Below are 17,792 nucleotides of genomic sequence, written 5' to 3'. Positions count from 1 at the left end.
GGGACTTACGTTGAAGTGCACGTTTTCAATATAACACATCCACTTTACTTTAGTTATTTTATGAGTCCCTTATAGTAGGAGGTGAACCTTTTGCAACAAAGACACAATACTTGGCTCTAATTCTTATACTGAGTTTTCGAAAAACCGAAAATCCTTATTTCATTTTGCCCGACCCAGTAATTGCACCTGAGTCTCACTTGACCAAGGATATCATTACTTTTTACCCTTCCAAGGAGCATAAGGCATATTTAACACCTATAAAATTAGCTTGACACGTGTTTTGGAACTTAAGGATACTATGTCATAGTTGCTATTTAGGTACCAACCACCGTCATAATGAAGCTAAAGAAAATATTATGACGCGTAGGGCGAGCTTGTAAACATCTATTTTTAAACGCCTTCACTGTAATCGTGGGTTCAACAGTCAAAGAAGGTTACCTACTACGTAATCCACGTTAACCTACATGTCCTTTAATGTTCTAGCTCTACATCCCTAATTGCGATTATGTTTCTTCAATTAGTTTTGTCCCATATATGTATGTCTTATGAGATAATGATCAATTTCTTTTGTTTCATATCCCTTAAATATTGCCAATTGCTCAATATCGGGCACACTTTAAGCCTATACTGTAATTTAGAATCAGAATAAAAAAACAATAATATTGGGCTCGCTGTTATAGCAGCGGTAAGTCCCCTCTTTGAGGAGTGGCTAGAGAGGCGTCACGGCGTCCTCACCTACCGCCTGACGCAGGTGCTTACCGGACACGGAAGTTTCGGTAGGTTCCTGTTTCGGATTCGGCGGGAGGAAACGCCCGGGTGTCGGCATTGCGTGGATCACCCGGAGGACACGGTGGAGCATACAGTAGCGGTGTGCCCTGCATGGGCTGAGCACCGCCGTGTCCTTAGGGATGTGATCGGCGACGGTGACCTCTCGCGTCCGGCTTTGGTTCAGGCCATGATGCGGAGCGAGAGGGAATGGGACGCCGTCTCCTCCTTCTGCGAAGCAGTCATGCTAGCTAAGGAGGAGGCGGAGCGCGTGAGGGAACGATCCTCCTCACGCCCCAGCCGCCGCAGAAGACACTCCGGGCGTCGGGGATCGCGTGACGATCTCCGGCCACCGTAAGTGCGGGTCTGCGGACGGCGAGCAAGGGTAGCTCGCCGCCCGACCAGAACCAGACCCGTGCGTACGGCGCGTCGCGTTCCGCGCGCGCCTCAAAGAGCCAGACCACCACAGATGGGGCCCAGTAGGGCTGATGCCTGATCCGGAGCTGCGGACAACGTAAAAGGTTACCGGGGCTCCGGCTCAAAGCAGGAGAAGGAACGGGGTGGTTTTTAGTCAGTAAGAGTCTGACACTCCCTCCTGCCTCACCCAAGGCGGGAGAAGTCATTGGATGATTTTCCCCCTCAAAAAAAAAAAAAAAAAAGGTACCTCAGCGGACACGGGAATTAAATTCCCTGTTAGGCAGTCGTGCTTGCAACCAAATCTACTTAATGTGGTAATGTAAATACTTTTTGTGTTAATATACATACGTGAGTATCATATTTAGATCATCTTTTCATTAATCCCATTAAATGTTTCGTGTATATGCTTAACACAATACTACATGCTCTTCAATTTAGCCAATTAGATTATTTTTATTGCTTACGATCACAACACGAGTAACAACCCACTTGTTGCTCCTAATTTGATTCAGACACACGGAGACTTGTGATATGTGGATTTTGTCATCTTCTGTATTGTTTAATAGCACTTAGTACTTACACAAAAAATATCCTTCAATGAGTAACTTAAGCCGTCGTAGCTGATTTTAATGAACGAATGCCCACAGGAGCAGGAACACGCGGTGAGCAGAGTTGAAGGAAAAAGAAATTATACTCCCGACAGTTAAAATTCTATTAAGTTTGCAGGGATGAACCTAACCAATTGCCATACATTGCTTGCTAATCTCCATAACAATTTTTAAGCTAAAAATGTAGATAAGGATATAAACCTTAATAGTTCAAAATACGTAGCAGAGTACGTTCTGCTGTCATTGTTGATTAATTATGTGAGGTGGGCGAGGCAGGTTGATGACATGCATTATGGTTATGACATTCAATACAACAAGGGCCACTCACTAAATTGGGCTTAAGTTACACCACTATTACCCGAATTTTTATCAACATACACCATATAAAAAGTTTGTGTTCGTCCATCCCGTTAGAGCTCAAGAACGGCTGGATCGATTTGGTTAATTTTGCAGAAGTATTTTTTTTAATGGAGCCGTTCGTAACACTTTTTTTGTGTTAAACAGGGTGAATAGAAATCGAAAGGTGGATAAAGGCAGTAGAAGGTTGAATAGGTGTTGGGAAATTCTTCATAGTATATATTAACACTTCTTCTGTTTTTATTAAACTCTCGATTCCTATTCAACCAATTTTACGTTACTGGTTTTTGCCTACAAATAGTACGCACTCAAAGCCAAGAAAAATATTTCTTCAGAATTTTTTTCTAAAATAAACATTTACGGAAAATAACTTGATTTTTATGTGCGTACCAATAAAGTCGTAGTCTTAAATTAGGAAAAGTATTTTCATAAACACATTACTTACTCTCTTAAAGCATCCAAATTTAACATCTATTTTAAACGGTTTTATTTAGCTTGACTCATGTGTTTGTTTGGGTCTTTAGTAATTGGATTTTCACCCCCTCCTTGACGACAGATCCAACTGATGTTTGGTACACACTCTTCATCTTGATGACCATATACATAGTATTACATATAATCTATTTGTTTCCATAATTACTTCCACTATGGATATGAAACGGACTTGATTGGTAGAGTAGAGTTCTTTGAGACCGTTTAACATAAAAAAAATGTTTTTTTAATACTTTATAGGATGACGTTTGGCCACCAGTTCGCCTGGTGGTAAGCGATGATTTATGAGCAACCTGTTCACTCGGGACTTGAAGACACCCAAGTTATATTTTGTAGGAAACACAGACTCCGGCAAGGAATTCCATTCCTTAGCGATAGTTTTATGTATTACTTGTTTAACATCTAAATATTCTATATTGATGAAGGTAACAATGCTTATAGGCTGTCAAACAGCTATAATATTGTAATAGGTATGTCATAACTAATGCTAGGAAATCAAAAAACTATGGCAAAAAACGTTTATTCAGATATTTTTCTTCATAGGCACATTATTCATGTGCCTATTTACTTTATATTAGTATATTTATACCAGTAAGGTATTTGATGACAACTACTTTTTGAGAATAAAAAAATATAATAGAACCCTGTCATGAAAACAGAATCGATAAATATTTTATCATTTATTTAATAGTCTAAACCCAAACTGCAGTGCAGTTTAACGACCAATTTCAATACCCTATCTATCTGTAGATTTGCTTACTGGAGATACAATTTTGACATAATTAAGCTTCATACAAAATGTGTACTGGTGAAAGGTGAATGTTACCTTTTAATGCATCGGTAAAAACCCTTTAAGCCTTCGACTGCCGATAGAAGACTATTGAAGGCTCCGCTAACGAAGGTCACCTGTGATCTACGCGGTGTGTACATGTTAAACTAAAGGGACGATTTAATTTTATGTATGTGCAAAATATTATGTGTTTTATATAATACATATATAGAAGTTATTATCTAAATAACAATCTATCACTGTTTTGCAACTTATTATATTTATATCTATTTGTCACATTTAAGTAACGAGAAACAGCGTTTTTCTACGTTTATGTCTGGGTATTTCTTAAAAAAAAGTAAGTACCCAGGCAAAAAAGAATTTTTCATAAAACTATTTAATATTTCTAATGTTTTCAAACCAGTTTTAACCAGTTAGTTCGCGTGAGAATTTTTCTAAAATCCTTTCTTAACAATTAATCAGTCGTAGGTACCAGTACCTACAGCTTATTCTCTTATTTATAACTTGATAATAAAATGCGATGTTTTCATATGTTTTTTAATAAAGGTATTGCAAGAAAAGGTACAAGCAATAAACATGATGGCTCCATGACACCTGATGATGATACCTTTTTTTAAGCTTTGCGCTAGACTAGAAATAACTATTTGTAGATCACACAAAGAGTTGCTCCTTGGAAGGATCGAACCCGCTACACGTTGCGTGGCAGCCTGTTGATCAATCCCCGGTCAATCATACAGTGTGACTGCACGAGTCAGACTTTAACACTTTAAATATAAATACTTTTTTATTTACGCAATACTATCACACACATATTATGTATTTACCCTCAGGAAAGTAAATTACGACGACTACTTCGATGCCTAAAGAAGAGATTTTTTTCTTTATTTTAGTTTTTATTCCTGTTTAGGTATTTTTAAGTTGTAAGTAATGGGTAATCATAATCAAAATTTACTTGGAATAAATTTTAACATCCCTGAAAGTGGATAAAAACAAAAAATTATATCACAAGACGTGTCAATGTAACACAAATTCAATTCAACAAAAGTCTTCATGTCATCAGACAATAAGTAGACGTAAACGAAGAGATTCTCCTTTTCTCGTCGCGGCGTATATTATAACGCTGTGTTCTACAACAAGCTGTAATTTCAATTAGGGGTGACCATGCGTCTGCACTGTATGGTTGCCGCCAATTTGACCGCTTGTTTAGATCAACTCAATTACTTTCATATTCAGGGTGTGCGTTTTTTTAAGGGCTACTGTTTTTTATGTTGGTTTTTTTTAAGTGCTTTTTGTATTTTATGCAGTCTTTATTTATTATTTCGTTTGCATATGAATAAAAATTAGTACTTTAATATAGTTCGTGATTTAATCCATCTAATGTGAAGAATTTTTGTTAAGAAATGCAATGTAAACAAATAATGCATTAACTGAAACACCACACATAAATAATTATATTATCGTACTAACTTACTGAATTCGCTTTTCAAATGCTTACGTTATCTTTAAATCCCTTTTGAAAAAACGTTTTAAAATCAACCACTTCCGAAAAGTGACTTACAGACTCCAAAAATAAATACTTATCCAGTTCAATATGACGTTATTTGCCATAAAGTAAAATCTAATTCACTTTCCCGGTCTTTTGTGCAGAGGGTGGTAAAGATCAAAATCGATTTAGCGTAATCGAACTCTGTAATAACAATAAAGGAATGTTTTAGGGCACCGATATATTTTTTTATCACCTCTCTGCATCGCTGTAAATGTGCCACGCTGTAGGTGAAAATTTGGGAAGGAAAATGCCAAAGTAATGTCAGTGCTGAGTCAAGAACCGACAGGAAAGAATTAGGAAAAAGTTTTTCAATTTAAAGATCGTGGATTGAAGGACAGCTTGATGGTAGAAGATGTATAAGCGTCTAATAAACTCTCAATGTTTATTAGCATTTAATTATTTCTGATTTTGGAACCAATAGTACCCTAATGATCTTTTATATTTTGGATATCTTTTTATTAGAAGCCTACGGAAAATTTTCATGGAAAAATTAATTGATAAAAATCAAGCGTAAAATAACGTAAAAATCATTTAGGTTACTCACCGTAAAAATTAAACTAGCTTAAGACGTCACTTTAGGCAAAATGAGCATAAAAACCGAATGACAGACATTATCACCTATAATACATTCTCTTGGTAATTCACTTCTTCGAAGGACCTTTGCCAAGACGTAAGTCCTAACGAGCGAACACTAAGACAAGGTTTCTAGTTAATAGCCACGAACAAAGTTAGCCACGTTTATCGTCATACAGGCAAAGTTCAGAAGAAGGCTTATACGGTATAAAACGTGCCATTTTTACGAGGGATAAGTATAAACTACGACATATTGTACCTAATCCCTACTTTTTCAAACAACATTATAACACCAATGTAGTCTTTATGTTCTACAAACAAAATTATTAGTAGTAAACCCTTAAGTATGCAGTAATAAGTTCCAATTTATAGATAACTTACACAAGATAAACTGCTCATGTATTCTGTTTAAGCCACTAACGAGATTCAGGGTTGGATTCCCAGGTCGACAAAATGGTCGGTCAGTCGAGTAATAAATGAGCTCGGTTTATTCATTTCTGCAAATGCGATTTATTTATATGAAGAAGAAGAAATAAATGTGTACGGTATATCAATTGCTACACGTAATGAGATCGTTTAACATTTTTTGAACGATATCTTAAACAAGACGTGTCAAATCACGCGAAATAAATTACTCTGAAGCAATTGCATTAAATGTCGAAAAGAAAATATAATGCCGCCATAAAAATTGATGGCTACATTTCAATTTATTCAATTTGATTAAAACATTATCAAAATGAAACGAAATAAAATCTTCCCTTAACATCACGCTGTATAGGGGCGCGTCAAGGCCCTGACAAAATTTCTTTTATCAGTACTTCCCTATCGCTAGCCAGAGCGACATTGTGCACAGTTAATAGGTATATCGGATACATAATTATATTAAAACTGTGGGGGTCATAATTGGACCAAATTAAATTAATAATTTTCTTCTAAGCTGTAAGACTTTTTGATAGGAAAAACGTAAAATGTCTTTGATAAATGAAAGCGATTACGAGAACAACTCCTTCTCTTTCTTCGGGCCAGTTGGTATGGCGTTCTACGATGACGGGATGGTCTTAGAAGATACCTTCACAGTCAAAATCGCTATCAGTGTAATTCTTGGAATATACATGACTGTGAGCGTTATCGGGAATGTCTGCACCCTAGTTGTGATCGCCCAGGACCGTACCATGCGGACTCCAACGAACTGCTACCTCGCCAACCTCGCCATTACAGACCTACTGACTGCTCTCTTCATTCCACTGGATATTTACATTATCTTCGTACCCGACTTCTATCCTCTCGGAGAAGTAGGATGCCGAATACATTACATTCTCTGGGATATTCTGAGTAACTGCAGCCTACTCATCATCACGGCCTTTACGATCGAACGGTACATAATAGTGATGAAACCTTTTTTTCGTCAAAAGCTGACGTTGAATTCTCGGGTCTTCAAAATCGTTGGTGTTATATGGCTCCTATCATTGAGTTTTTGTATCCCTGACGTGTTCTACATCGACCTCTTGGAAAGAAAGGAATACGTGTTTTGTTACTATTCCTTGACGAAAATTGTGAGCTACGTGGTTGCGATTGAAGTTTTCGTATTCTTTCTAATACCAATGACTACGATTCTGATAATGTACATCAAAATAATGATAAAATTGAAGACGGCACAGAAGAAGTTGCGAGGTAGTCCGGTTGTTGGGAAACAGAACAGAGACAAGGCGGCGAAAATGATTGGTAAGTAATATTGTACTAATCTTAATAATACTTATTGTTAATTTCAATAGCTCTTATTAGTCGTGCTTGACTGCACAGTTGCATGCTGCCGTGCAATGTATAGTAGTTTTGATTCCCGCACGGAGCAACTCTTTATGTGATTCACAAATTCAAATGGTTGTTTCGAGGCTGGGTATCAAGTGCATTTGAAATTGTTTGTTTGTAAACGCACCCACAATATAGGAAAAGATCCTAGTGTGGGGCAACGTGTTCAATAAAAATAAGAAAAAAATTACGTTAAGTGGCATTAAATAATGTTGCTTGAGCGAGTTCCAGAAAACTGCCTGTCTAATTTTCTGAGTAAAATTACAACTATTCTTTAGTTTAAATCAAAGTGACTTTGAGATTATTTATAGCTTTTTAATGAAGAAAAAGGGAAATTCTCTAGAATTCCTTTAGTAATTGCTTCACAAAAGGAGAGGACTGAAGAAAAACCGGTCAAGAGTGACACGCGCACTCGTTTTAAACAAGTAACAAGTTCATCAAAGTAATTTATTTTTAAGGGCTTTGTTTCGGTGTAAAATTTCACAACACGGAAACAAGTTTTTAACAACAAACTTTGGGTGAATATAATGAGAGAAAAAGATGTGATTTTCTTTCTTAGACTTACCGCCGTATAGAGTCATTTAAAGTTTACTTAACCCAGTCCTTAGCATGTTTTTTGGACTTATAAAAAGTCTCTGCGTACGGCAGTTATGCTTTATATCAGTTTTAGAATACAGCCAAATAATCTAATTACAGATAGAGACCACCGTACTTAGATTTATTTAATGATTACTTAACCCAGTCCTTAGCAATAGTTTTCGGAAAAAAAGCGTTACTAAGAACTAGTTTAAGTAAGTGACCATAGAATGTTTTTAAGAACAGCAGTAAGATAAACAAACCAACGACAAATAAATTCCTGTAAGGACTATAGAATCAAAGGAATTTAATAAATCTTTGTTTCATAAATAGATTCTTCTGCTTTAATAATATGAATCAAAGTTGTATGCAGGAGTTTCCAGTAACTGGTGTTTATTACTTTGCTTAACAGTCCGTGCGAGCTTTCGTAATGCATCTTGTGAACTTAAGTTAGACTCATTCTACGAACGCGCTCGTTTCCTTCTTAGAAACAACAGTAGAGGATATTACATTTAAAGCAACTATGCTGTAATGTTAAACTATGCTGAATTAAAACTTTATACGATTAATAATACTTAGTAGTTATTTAACTTATTTATTTAACTAACATATAAATAACTTTAATAAAGCCATTAATATAACGCCAAAAGGTAATTATAGACAATTTAAAATTCCCTAACATTTTAATTTAAAACGAAAATTATATTATAATAAATATATTATAATAATATTATATAAAGAAACATTATTTAAATTTATTTTTTATTAGAACTTAGGAAGAAAATACATAACACAATCTATGCTAATTTGTATGTATTTATGGACTGGTTGAAGATTCTAGACAATACGTCATTATACTTTTTTTTAATGGTTTCTCTCGCCTTAGGCGAGGCGAGAGGGAGTGTCAGACTTTTACTGACTAAAAACTACCCCTGTTTCTACTCCTGTTTTTTCTTTTACTTTTGTTTCTACTTTTAATGACTAAAAGCAATCCCTGTTTCTACTCCTGAGCGGGAATCCCGGTAACACCCTATGCAGTCCGCAGGACGTCATTATACTTAGAAATGAACCACAATAAGACGATTACTAATTATTCTCTAGGTGAGAGTATCTTTACTTGTTCTATAGTGTTTATTATTTTATTTGCAGCGGCCGTTGCAGCTTCATTCTTTCTCTCATGGACACCCTATTGCATATTCCGTATCATGACAGTATTCCCGAAATTCAAATATGAAGACTATTACAATGTAAGTATAAATAGAAAATTACCTAATCATTGTGTAACTGAGCAACAGCCTATTAGTAGCCACTGCCGACCAAAGGCTTGTTCTTACCCAGAGAAGGTTTGAAAATTAATCACTACGCTTACTCATCATGCAGATTGGCGATTTCAAACTTATAATTAGAAATTATAAGCCCAGGTCTCCTCACGATGTTTTCCCTCGCCGTTTGTCAGTGGTGTCTAAAAAATTTCATATAAAAAGTCGGAAAAAGGTCACGTCGGTATTTACCGTTGGTAGGTTTCGAACCCGCACCATCATGCATGAGGAGCGTCTTAAGCCTCCGGGCAACGACATTTAATTTTGAATAAGATCGGTTAATCGAGTATTGAAACCGCAAAAACCGTGCAGTCAAGTCAATCTTACGTAAAATAATATGTTCCAATATTTAGTAAGACATTGTAGTATACTTATACTCTGTTTTCTGTATCTCCTGTATTATATTTAAACACGGAGAGGAATCTACGTTTGCCCTCATAATAGGATAGTAACAGGTCATAAGTCACCAAGGCCGAGTCTCCAGGGCCCTTTGCCAACTTTCATAATAATGTATTAATATTCATAAGCTGAAAATTCGCATATTGTGTCTAAATAATACTTTGAAATTTCACTCTGATACATTCATCTTTTTAGTTTTATTGAAACTAAAACTTTGTTATTAAAATTGTTGAAATTACTACAAATATACCAATTAAAATTTTATACTTACAACAAAAATTTTAATGTTTGTCTTATCTATGTTTGACTGGAATTTAATAGTAAAAGGTGCATACGATATAACATGATGATCTCATTTGAATCTGATGATTCTTTGTATACGTAGCTACATTGTCAGTTAGTTACCGCAGAATAGATTTTACATACTTACATTTTATCTCGCCATTTCAAGCTCCCGTAGGAGTAGAGTAAAAACTCAATCAAACAAAGTCGCAAGCGAAGCGCTAGTCCTAACTAAAAACAAAACAAGCTATTTCGAATAAACGTTTTTCATGCAAAGTGCAAAGTAATTAGAGTTCAAACGTATACAGTTGCACAGTCTGCTGCACATCCCTGGAGTGCTCGATCATTAAAACTCTTATTTAATATTACACGCTTAATCTCACAACATATCAACGTGGTGTAATAAAAATGGAAATTTTTAACAAGAAAAATACTTACATAGCGTAAAATTTATATATAAAACTAGCTTCTGTCAGCGGTTTCGCTCGTGTCCCGGGGGGATATAATATATGTGTATCACATCAACAGCCTATTAGTGGCCACTGCTGACCAAAGCCTCTTCTCGTATGGAGAAGGTTTTGAGCATTAATCACCACGCTTGCTCAATGCGGGTTGGCGATTTCAAACTTATAATTTGAAATTATAAGCCCAGGTTTCCTCACGATGTTTTCCTTCACCGTTTGTCAGTAGTGTCTAAATAATCTTAAAAAGTACATATAACTAGGAAAAGTCACATTGGTACTTACCGTTGGTAGGTTTCAAACCCACGCCCTCATACATGAGGAGCAGGCGTCGTAAAACTCCGGGCTACCACGACACCTTCATCTATCTGTATGCCTATATGTTATTCTAGACCATAATCTTCCCCATGTTCCATATACACCTGATCCCATCAGCCGTTTTGACTTGGTTGACAAACATACATACACATAAACAAACTCACTCACAAACTGTCGCATTTATAATACTTTAACTATACTGTAACATTTTACAATATATTTCAGGTGTGGAAGATTGTCAACTACCTCTGTTATAATGGCTACATGTCTACAGCTGCGAACCCAATACTTTACAGTCTAATGTCCCGGAAATTTCGACAAGCGTTTAAAGTAAGTAAAGATTAACTTGGAACTTAGTGTTGAAGGGTCGATTGAACTTTAGTCGGGGGCGAAGTTGTCGATAGTTTTGAAGATGCATAGCTTGAGCGAGGTCATTACTTCGGGAATAAATCCCGGGAATTGCTCGGTAGTTTTCGAAAATCTATAATGGATACTTATCTATTTTGAAGGGACTTTTACTGGCTGATAGCTAATGTACTAAGGAGTAATTTAGACTATGTTTATTTTCTTAAATGAAGTCACAATTTCCGTAGTCCACGTAAGCAAAGCTGGGGGTATCAGCTAGTCAATACTAATAATCTGGTAATCGGTTAATTGTAGCCTTATAAATTGGAGGTAAAAGTCATATGGTTACTTTAGACGGTTACTTTAGTTAGTAACGTAATACTCGTACATCATTCGTCTGACATTATAAAGAGAATCCATATTAATAATTGTCTATTAAAAAGTATTTATTGAATGGAATGGAAATAAATAATTTATCCAAATTAGGCAAATAGAATGTTCTAAAATCCCATATATGACTTATGATCTTTAAATTCAATTTATTTTATTCTATGCAAATTCTATTCTATTTTATTCTATGACTAAACATTATTCAAGTATAGTATCAATCGTCAATAAATTATTTAATTCGAAGTAGTTCGCTACTGTAAGCTAGCACTAATTCGCTACTAACAAATCTCTATAATGTTCACAGGTACTATATTGTAATTAGGAACACAATTAATATTAATGCTCTAAGCTCTATGCTTTAACTCTATAACTATCGAGAGCTCACGGATTAATTATACGCACAACTGTGATCTATTCGTCATATCGATACCTTTAATCACCAAAATAGTGAAACTAAATAAAAGGGATGATGACGAGGTATGAAAATTAAAAATCTATTTAGTCCATCAGTTAGGTAATGAAAAAATATTAGACACGTATTTATTTATTTTGTCATATGATGACAATACTTAATTTTGGAGCAAATACGCAATTTCTACGTATGAAACGTACCTAGTAGTGACGTTATGCGATATATCAAATCAATATTTATTCGAAAGTATTTGTTCCCCTAAAAATAGAAATTAGTCATCTACCCAGTTGTGGTAAATTCATATGGTTATGTATGTGAACAATACCGATGTGCTCGGTAAAAATAAATATAAATAAATACTTATCTACACTTATATCATAAACGATACTGACCAGCTGAAGATGGTCTTGAGACTAACATCATCCATTTCCTTGCCCTGCAAAGCTGGCACCTCTAATAAACTATCGTAGTCAAGAATCGCTTCAGCGACTACTTTTAAGTGAATATAAATCTGTCTGCATACAAGTGTTTGTCGTTGCCACCGTCCGGTCTGCTGCAGCTTTACGACCCGATAAAACACATCTGTGCTTTATTATATTACCTCCGGCTATGTTGTCATATCACATTTTGTGCTGAAGAAGTAGTCAGACACATTTAGCTTAGCCTCACATTGACCACAAGACAAGAATAGTAAATAAAGTTATTATTCCGAGCTCAGTTCGTAGACAAATGACTTTCAAATAGCCTTGAAGAAATGGTGAAAGTTAAAATGTATTGCAATGTGAACAGCTTAATGTAGACTACATTAGAAGAGTTGATAATATATGAGCGTCTATCTGTTAAAATATACATAATATGTAAAGATATTAAAAAGGTCTCTAGACGACATTGTATCGAGCAACTGAAAAACAAGTACAACAATATAAATCGTTGTCGGCCATTGCTAAAAGCTGCAAGTGTCGGAACGCTACACTCCGTTCACATACCACGCCAGTTTTAAATTCAGTGATCGGCAATTTTGTTGTATCTCGAAGCTACATTTTAGTGCAACGTGCAACGCAGTCACTGGAACTTGGAAATTCGAGTGATTGAGTGTAGGAGTGAAACAATATCGTTACTCCTAAACTGTGGATAGTCAAAACTATGTAGAAATACGTCCGTAGTTCCTATAAAATGTAAAGGATTTCATAACAAATTCCAATTAACGTACATAACCTCACGCTTGTCTCTCGTGAGGGTAGGTAGATGCAATGGAACTCCAATTGCCACGAATCTAATATACCTACCTCTTTCGTTTCATCAGCAGTCTTCAGTCTTTACCTACTGGTTATATCTTAATTGCCTATTAGAAGTTATATATATCTTAATTGCTTATTAGAAGTTATATAGTTATATATAGTATACAAAAATATAAAATTGACATCTTAGTGAAATTCGACGCATTTTATAATATGCAACTGACAATTCAATCGTCAAGTGCTGAAGGCAATTTCATAGTCGAATAGTTTGTCGTTTTCCACTGATATTACTTTTTTCAAAATTACTGATATCTAGTGTCTTTTTGGAATCAAAGTGCACTTTAATTATGTATTCATTCTATTATGTATGATCGTTCTTTACAAGTTTTTAAACTGACATATTCACTAGTAATATCATTACAACTTAAAACGGGATATTTACCATGTTTATTATTTTTTGTGAGTTTCCGATATTTCATCCGTGATCCGTGATCATGGCGCTTGCAACACTAATCAGCTAGTCATACGTACATATAATCTGACTAGCAAACCAGGCGAACTCCGTTTCGCCACCGATTATTTTCCCGGTTTTCTGGCTTTTCTCTTGAATTTTTCCTGATTTTTTTTTTGCTATAAACCTCACGGAGCCCGAGACCTTTCCAACGAATGAAAAACCGTGGAAATCGGTTCGTGCGTTCTGGAGTTATAGCGTCAGGAAGGAAAACCCGACTTATTTTTATATAATAGATAATAGGCTAGTGGTAACCTTACAATTTTAAGGAAAAGTTATACTGTTACTATAGTTAGCAAAGTAATACATCATCCATCTGACATCATAAAGAGAATCCATATAAATAATTGTCTATTAAAAAGTATTTATTGAATGGAATGGAATGAATGAAGCACCCATGAGCGCGACGCAGTCAAAGTTCAATTGGAATTCTGCCAAACAAGTAGCTCGTAATGAACAGCCATTTCGAGTGGAACCATTGTTAGTTGTTACAAGCTATTGTTCAGCTTAATACGGGATAAAATCTGTACAAATATTTAGAATAATTTTATGTAATGTTTCAAGAAGAAAATAATATAACTGCAGATGAATTCGACAATACCAATTATAATACAAATAGATTCATACACGACGCTAAAAATATTAACAGAAAACTTCTAATAAAAAAATAGATTCCTAGATACATATAACTAATTCTCGGCTATCACTATGCCCTAATAATCAAACCTTATTCTCAGAACTTATCCTCAGGTACCCAAATATCAACTAAGAACTCATATTTTCATACAGAGCGATAAACAGTCGAAAGACCTATCTAAAAATGAAACTTTTCACACGAGTACTTTGCAAAAGAAAGTGGAACAGTTATAGGAATTGGTCGAAAGATTGGACAACACCTTTCAAATAAACAAATTGTGTATAGAAATTCCTAGAATCACCATAAAAATAGGTCTGGAATATTGTGGGGTGTAGGTAAAGAGTTTTGTCCACAATTTGATTACGTAAACCCTTACTTATATATGACGATGCACGTGTACGATCGTTTTAAACGTGTGGAAAGTAAATGAAAATGTAATAAGGATCAGAGCACGTGGCGTAATGTGGTTACAGTTGCCTTTAAAGTATCCCAGCTTATTACATTGTGAGTCTATAATGCGAACATAATATTGAGATACTTATTTAGTAAAATGTAATATTTATTTATCAAATTTTAGTAGCTTAGTTCGATAATTTAGACTAGCAATTTTTTTACCTTATATAATGTTATTTCAGCTGAACAGTATTTCGGAAAAGTGATCGGAATATTATGTATTTTTTAAATTTAGAAATTGTTTGTTTATGGTAATAGCCAGTAAACGATCAGTCAAATCATCTGATGGAAAGCAATCGCCGCCGCCCATGGACATCCGAAACACCAGAGGCGTTACAAGTGCATTGCCGGCCTTTTGGGAGTTAAGAATTTAAGGACTGTTGGGGAATCGGGGATTGGGAATTGGGCCTCCGGTAACCTCACTCACACAACACAACGCAAGCGTTGTTTCACGACGGTTTTCTGTGAGGCCGTGATATCACTCCGGTCAAGCCAGTGCATTCGTGCCGAAGTATGGGTCTCCCACAGTTCTGAAGTTATAGAAATAAAAACCCATTAGCATTACGAGAAATTTCTCGTCAACTCTGACTACTCGTCCTTGACAATATCAACTAATAGCCACTGACATTCTGATTAATTTTCGATTTGTATAAAGGTCAGCCGACCTCAAAGGGGATGAAAAAGTGTCAGGGTCGAGATGGGGAGATAAATATTCCTTTCCTAAACCATCAATTTTGTGAGTAATAAATCACTGCGACCATTTTTAAAACTATACTCCAAATATATTGTTGCCTCTAATGGTTTTGTGAGATGATAGTTTTAGATTTCATTAATTAGGTACTAATCGAATCTCAATTTATAATGGAGTTTAACATAATTGTATTTCGTCCGTCAATAAATAATCTAACTGCCGCACTCAGAGACATTTAATGATTACTTAAACTATTCCTTAATTTTGTTCCGAAAACAATTGTTAAGGAATGGGTGAAATAACTATTAAATGACTCTGAATACAGCATTAAGAGTCTATTTTCTAAAAACTGTCTGGAAATAGAAAAACAAATACTTAGGTAGGTACTCTATTTCTGACAACGGATTAGTAAGGCTGTCACCACGTCGTTTTATTTTAGATCTTAATATCTACGATGTAAAGTACCTAATATCTATTTATGGACAATGTTAATAATAAAAAAATCGTTTTTTCCAGGATTTATTGAAGACACCACGTGTTTTGAGCCGAAGCAGCATAACACAAAAGACAATGTCAACCCACGATTCAATAGTGTAATAATTGTTTAATAATACAAACTTTGTCTTATTTATAAACATGTAATAAACATATTGTAGCTATTATTTTAATATTTTTGTCTCTATTAGATTTAATTAAATATAGCTATAATGGGTTTATTCTTATATGTATGAATGAAACAACATTTAGAGTTGTATGTAAAATAAAATAAGGATCTGAAAAATAAATACATTTCTAATTGATTTTTATTTATTCCGCGTTACATTTTTTTTAATTTTAACCAAAAAGTTAATAATACATTTTTATAAACTTTAGTAATGGCATAGTAGCTATCAAAATACCATTAAAATGAAATAAAATATACATCTGTAAATGTCTGTAATGGCATCCTCAGTGTTTTGCGCTAATATGGCCAGCATTATTGTTAAAAAATATCACGAAAAAGTTTGCATTGTAAAAAGTATTTTACAGCAGCTTCTTTTTTATTTTACTAAAAAAAGGATTACGTACAAAATGTCAGTTTCACAATTTGATTGTTATTGATTTAATTATGTACCCCTGAATTGTTTAATTGTCTGTGAACCTCGAGGCTATGGCCATGTCTAATAATATAATAATGGAGTTTGTAATTAGTTTTGGGGACGCATTGCAAGTTTCATGGAATGTTACACAACCTACTTAATGGCATAATAACCTTAATATTAGAATCCGTACATTGACCCAGATTATTTAGTAGGGTTGATAGTAAAATTATAAGACTGAGTTACTTTTAATATTAAAATACATTTACGGGAATATGCAATGCACACCCACTTTTCACCATTTGTGTTATAAGTCCCATATAATTGGGGGTGAGACTATTACTATATAATGGGCATGATTCCAGACCTCGTGCTACTACTGCGAAATTTTAGCAAAACCGGTTTACTTTGCACGACCCGGGAATCGAACCCGAAACCCCTTCCCCAGCAGTCCCACTTGCGATCACTTGACCAACGAGGCAGTTTCAACATACCTAATTGACTTTAATCCAAAAGTATAGTTATTAATGCTATCACTAAAACGTTGTGCAAATACATTCTTTAGAGAAAAGAGATAAAGATAAAAATAGAATATCGAATAAATAAAACTAGCGAGCATTTATGAAAGTATGTAAAAGAGATAATGTCACCGAATAGAAGATGTATAGAAATATGTGTCCTAAACGATAAGTAAAAAAAGATGTAACGTGAATGGAATCAACGTGATGTAACAACATGTAGTAAAGTGACATCAATATGTACCTCAGGACTATGCTAAAGTGCTGAGGACAAATAGGTTTTTTATCACCTACATTTACGTGAGACAGGTTTAAACTAGGTAATACATGTACCTGTATTCCATTTCAGTCTATTTTAACCACAACTTAAAAGGACCAAGGGAAGAATTAAGTGTATGTAGCACCTTCAATTTAGAGTATTACGCAACTACCTATCATTTTATACTTTTTCACACATCTATACATAGTTGTTGTTACATTTATCTTCTTGGAATAGGCCGAAACAATCGAACGCCAAATGACACGACTCTGGCATACCTCATTAGTTTTTTCTACATTCATCGGTCTCAACCTTGTTTATCCATGCTTATTATACTTTCTCTTTTAACTAAAAATCACGGTTTACTATGAAAAGCTCTACTAGTTTCGAATCACAGAGGGAGTCTTCATCATGAGCAGCGTGCGCAGACGCGGTGACGTCGCGGAGCTCACTGTAGTAGGCTGTACGACGTCGCCGTGATTCGAAACTAGTAGAGCTCTTCTCCATTAATTTACATAAGTAAACCGTGATTTTAGCTAACTTTCTCTTT

General features: G+C 35.0%; 2 protein-coding genes across 2 annotated transcripts in view; both read left to right on the top strand.

Moving 5' to 3' along the window:
• The window catches only part of LOC118265114 (uncharacterized), a 139,953-nt gene that overhangs the window by 89,265 nt on the left and 32,896 nt on the right, over positions 1-17,792 (top strand). The window lies entirely within an intron of this gene.
• LOC118264932 (neuromedin-U receptor 2) lies at positions 6,271-16,150 on the top strand. The gene is made up of 4 exons (XM_035577602.2): positions 6,271-7,270; positions 9,080-9,177; positions 10,935-11,039; positions 15,903-16,150. The coding sequence occupies exons 1-4, from the start codon at positions 6,517-6,519 to the stop codon at positions 15,981-15,983; spliced, it is 1,038 nt and encodes a 345-aa protein (XP_035433495.2). The 5' UTR covers positions 6,271-6,516; the 3' UTR covers positions 15,984-16,150.

The sequence above is a fragment of the Spodoptera frugiperda genome, chromosome 28 (assembly GCF_023101765.2).
Source record: "Spodoptera frugiperda isolate SF20-4 chromosome 28, AGI-APGP_CSIRO_Sfru_2.0, whole genome shotgun sequence".
NCBI classification, from domain to species: domain Eukaryota; kingdom Metazoa; phylum Arthropoda; class Insecta; order Lepidoptera; family Noctuidae; genus Spodoptera; species Spodoptera frugiperda.
The sequence above is the reverse complement of the archived record's forward strand: the minus strand, read 5'-3'. Positions and strand labels throughout refer to the sequence as shown.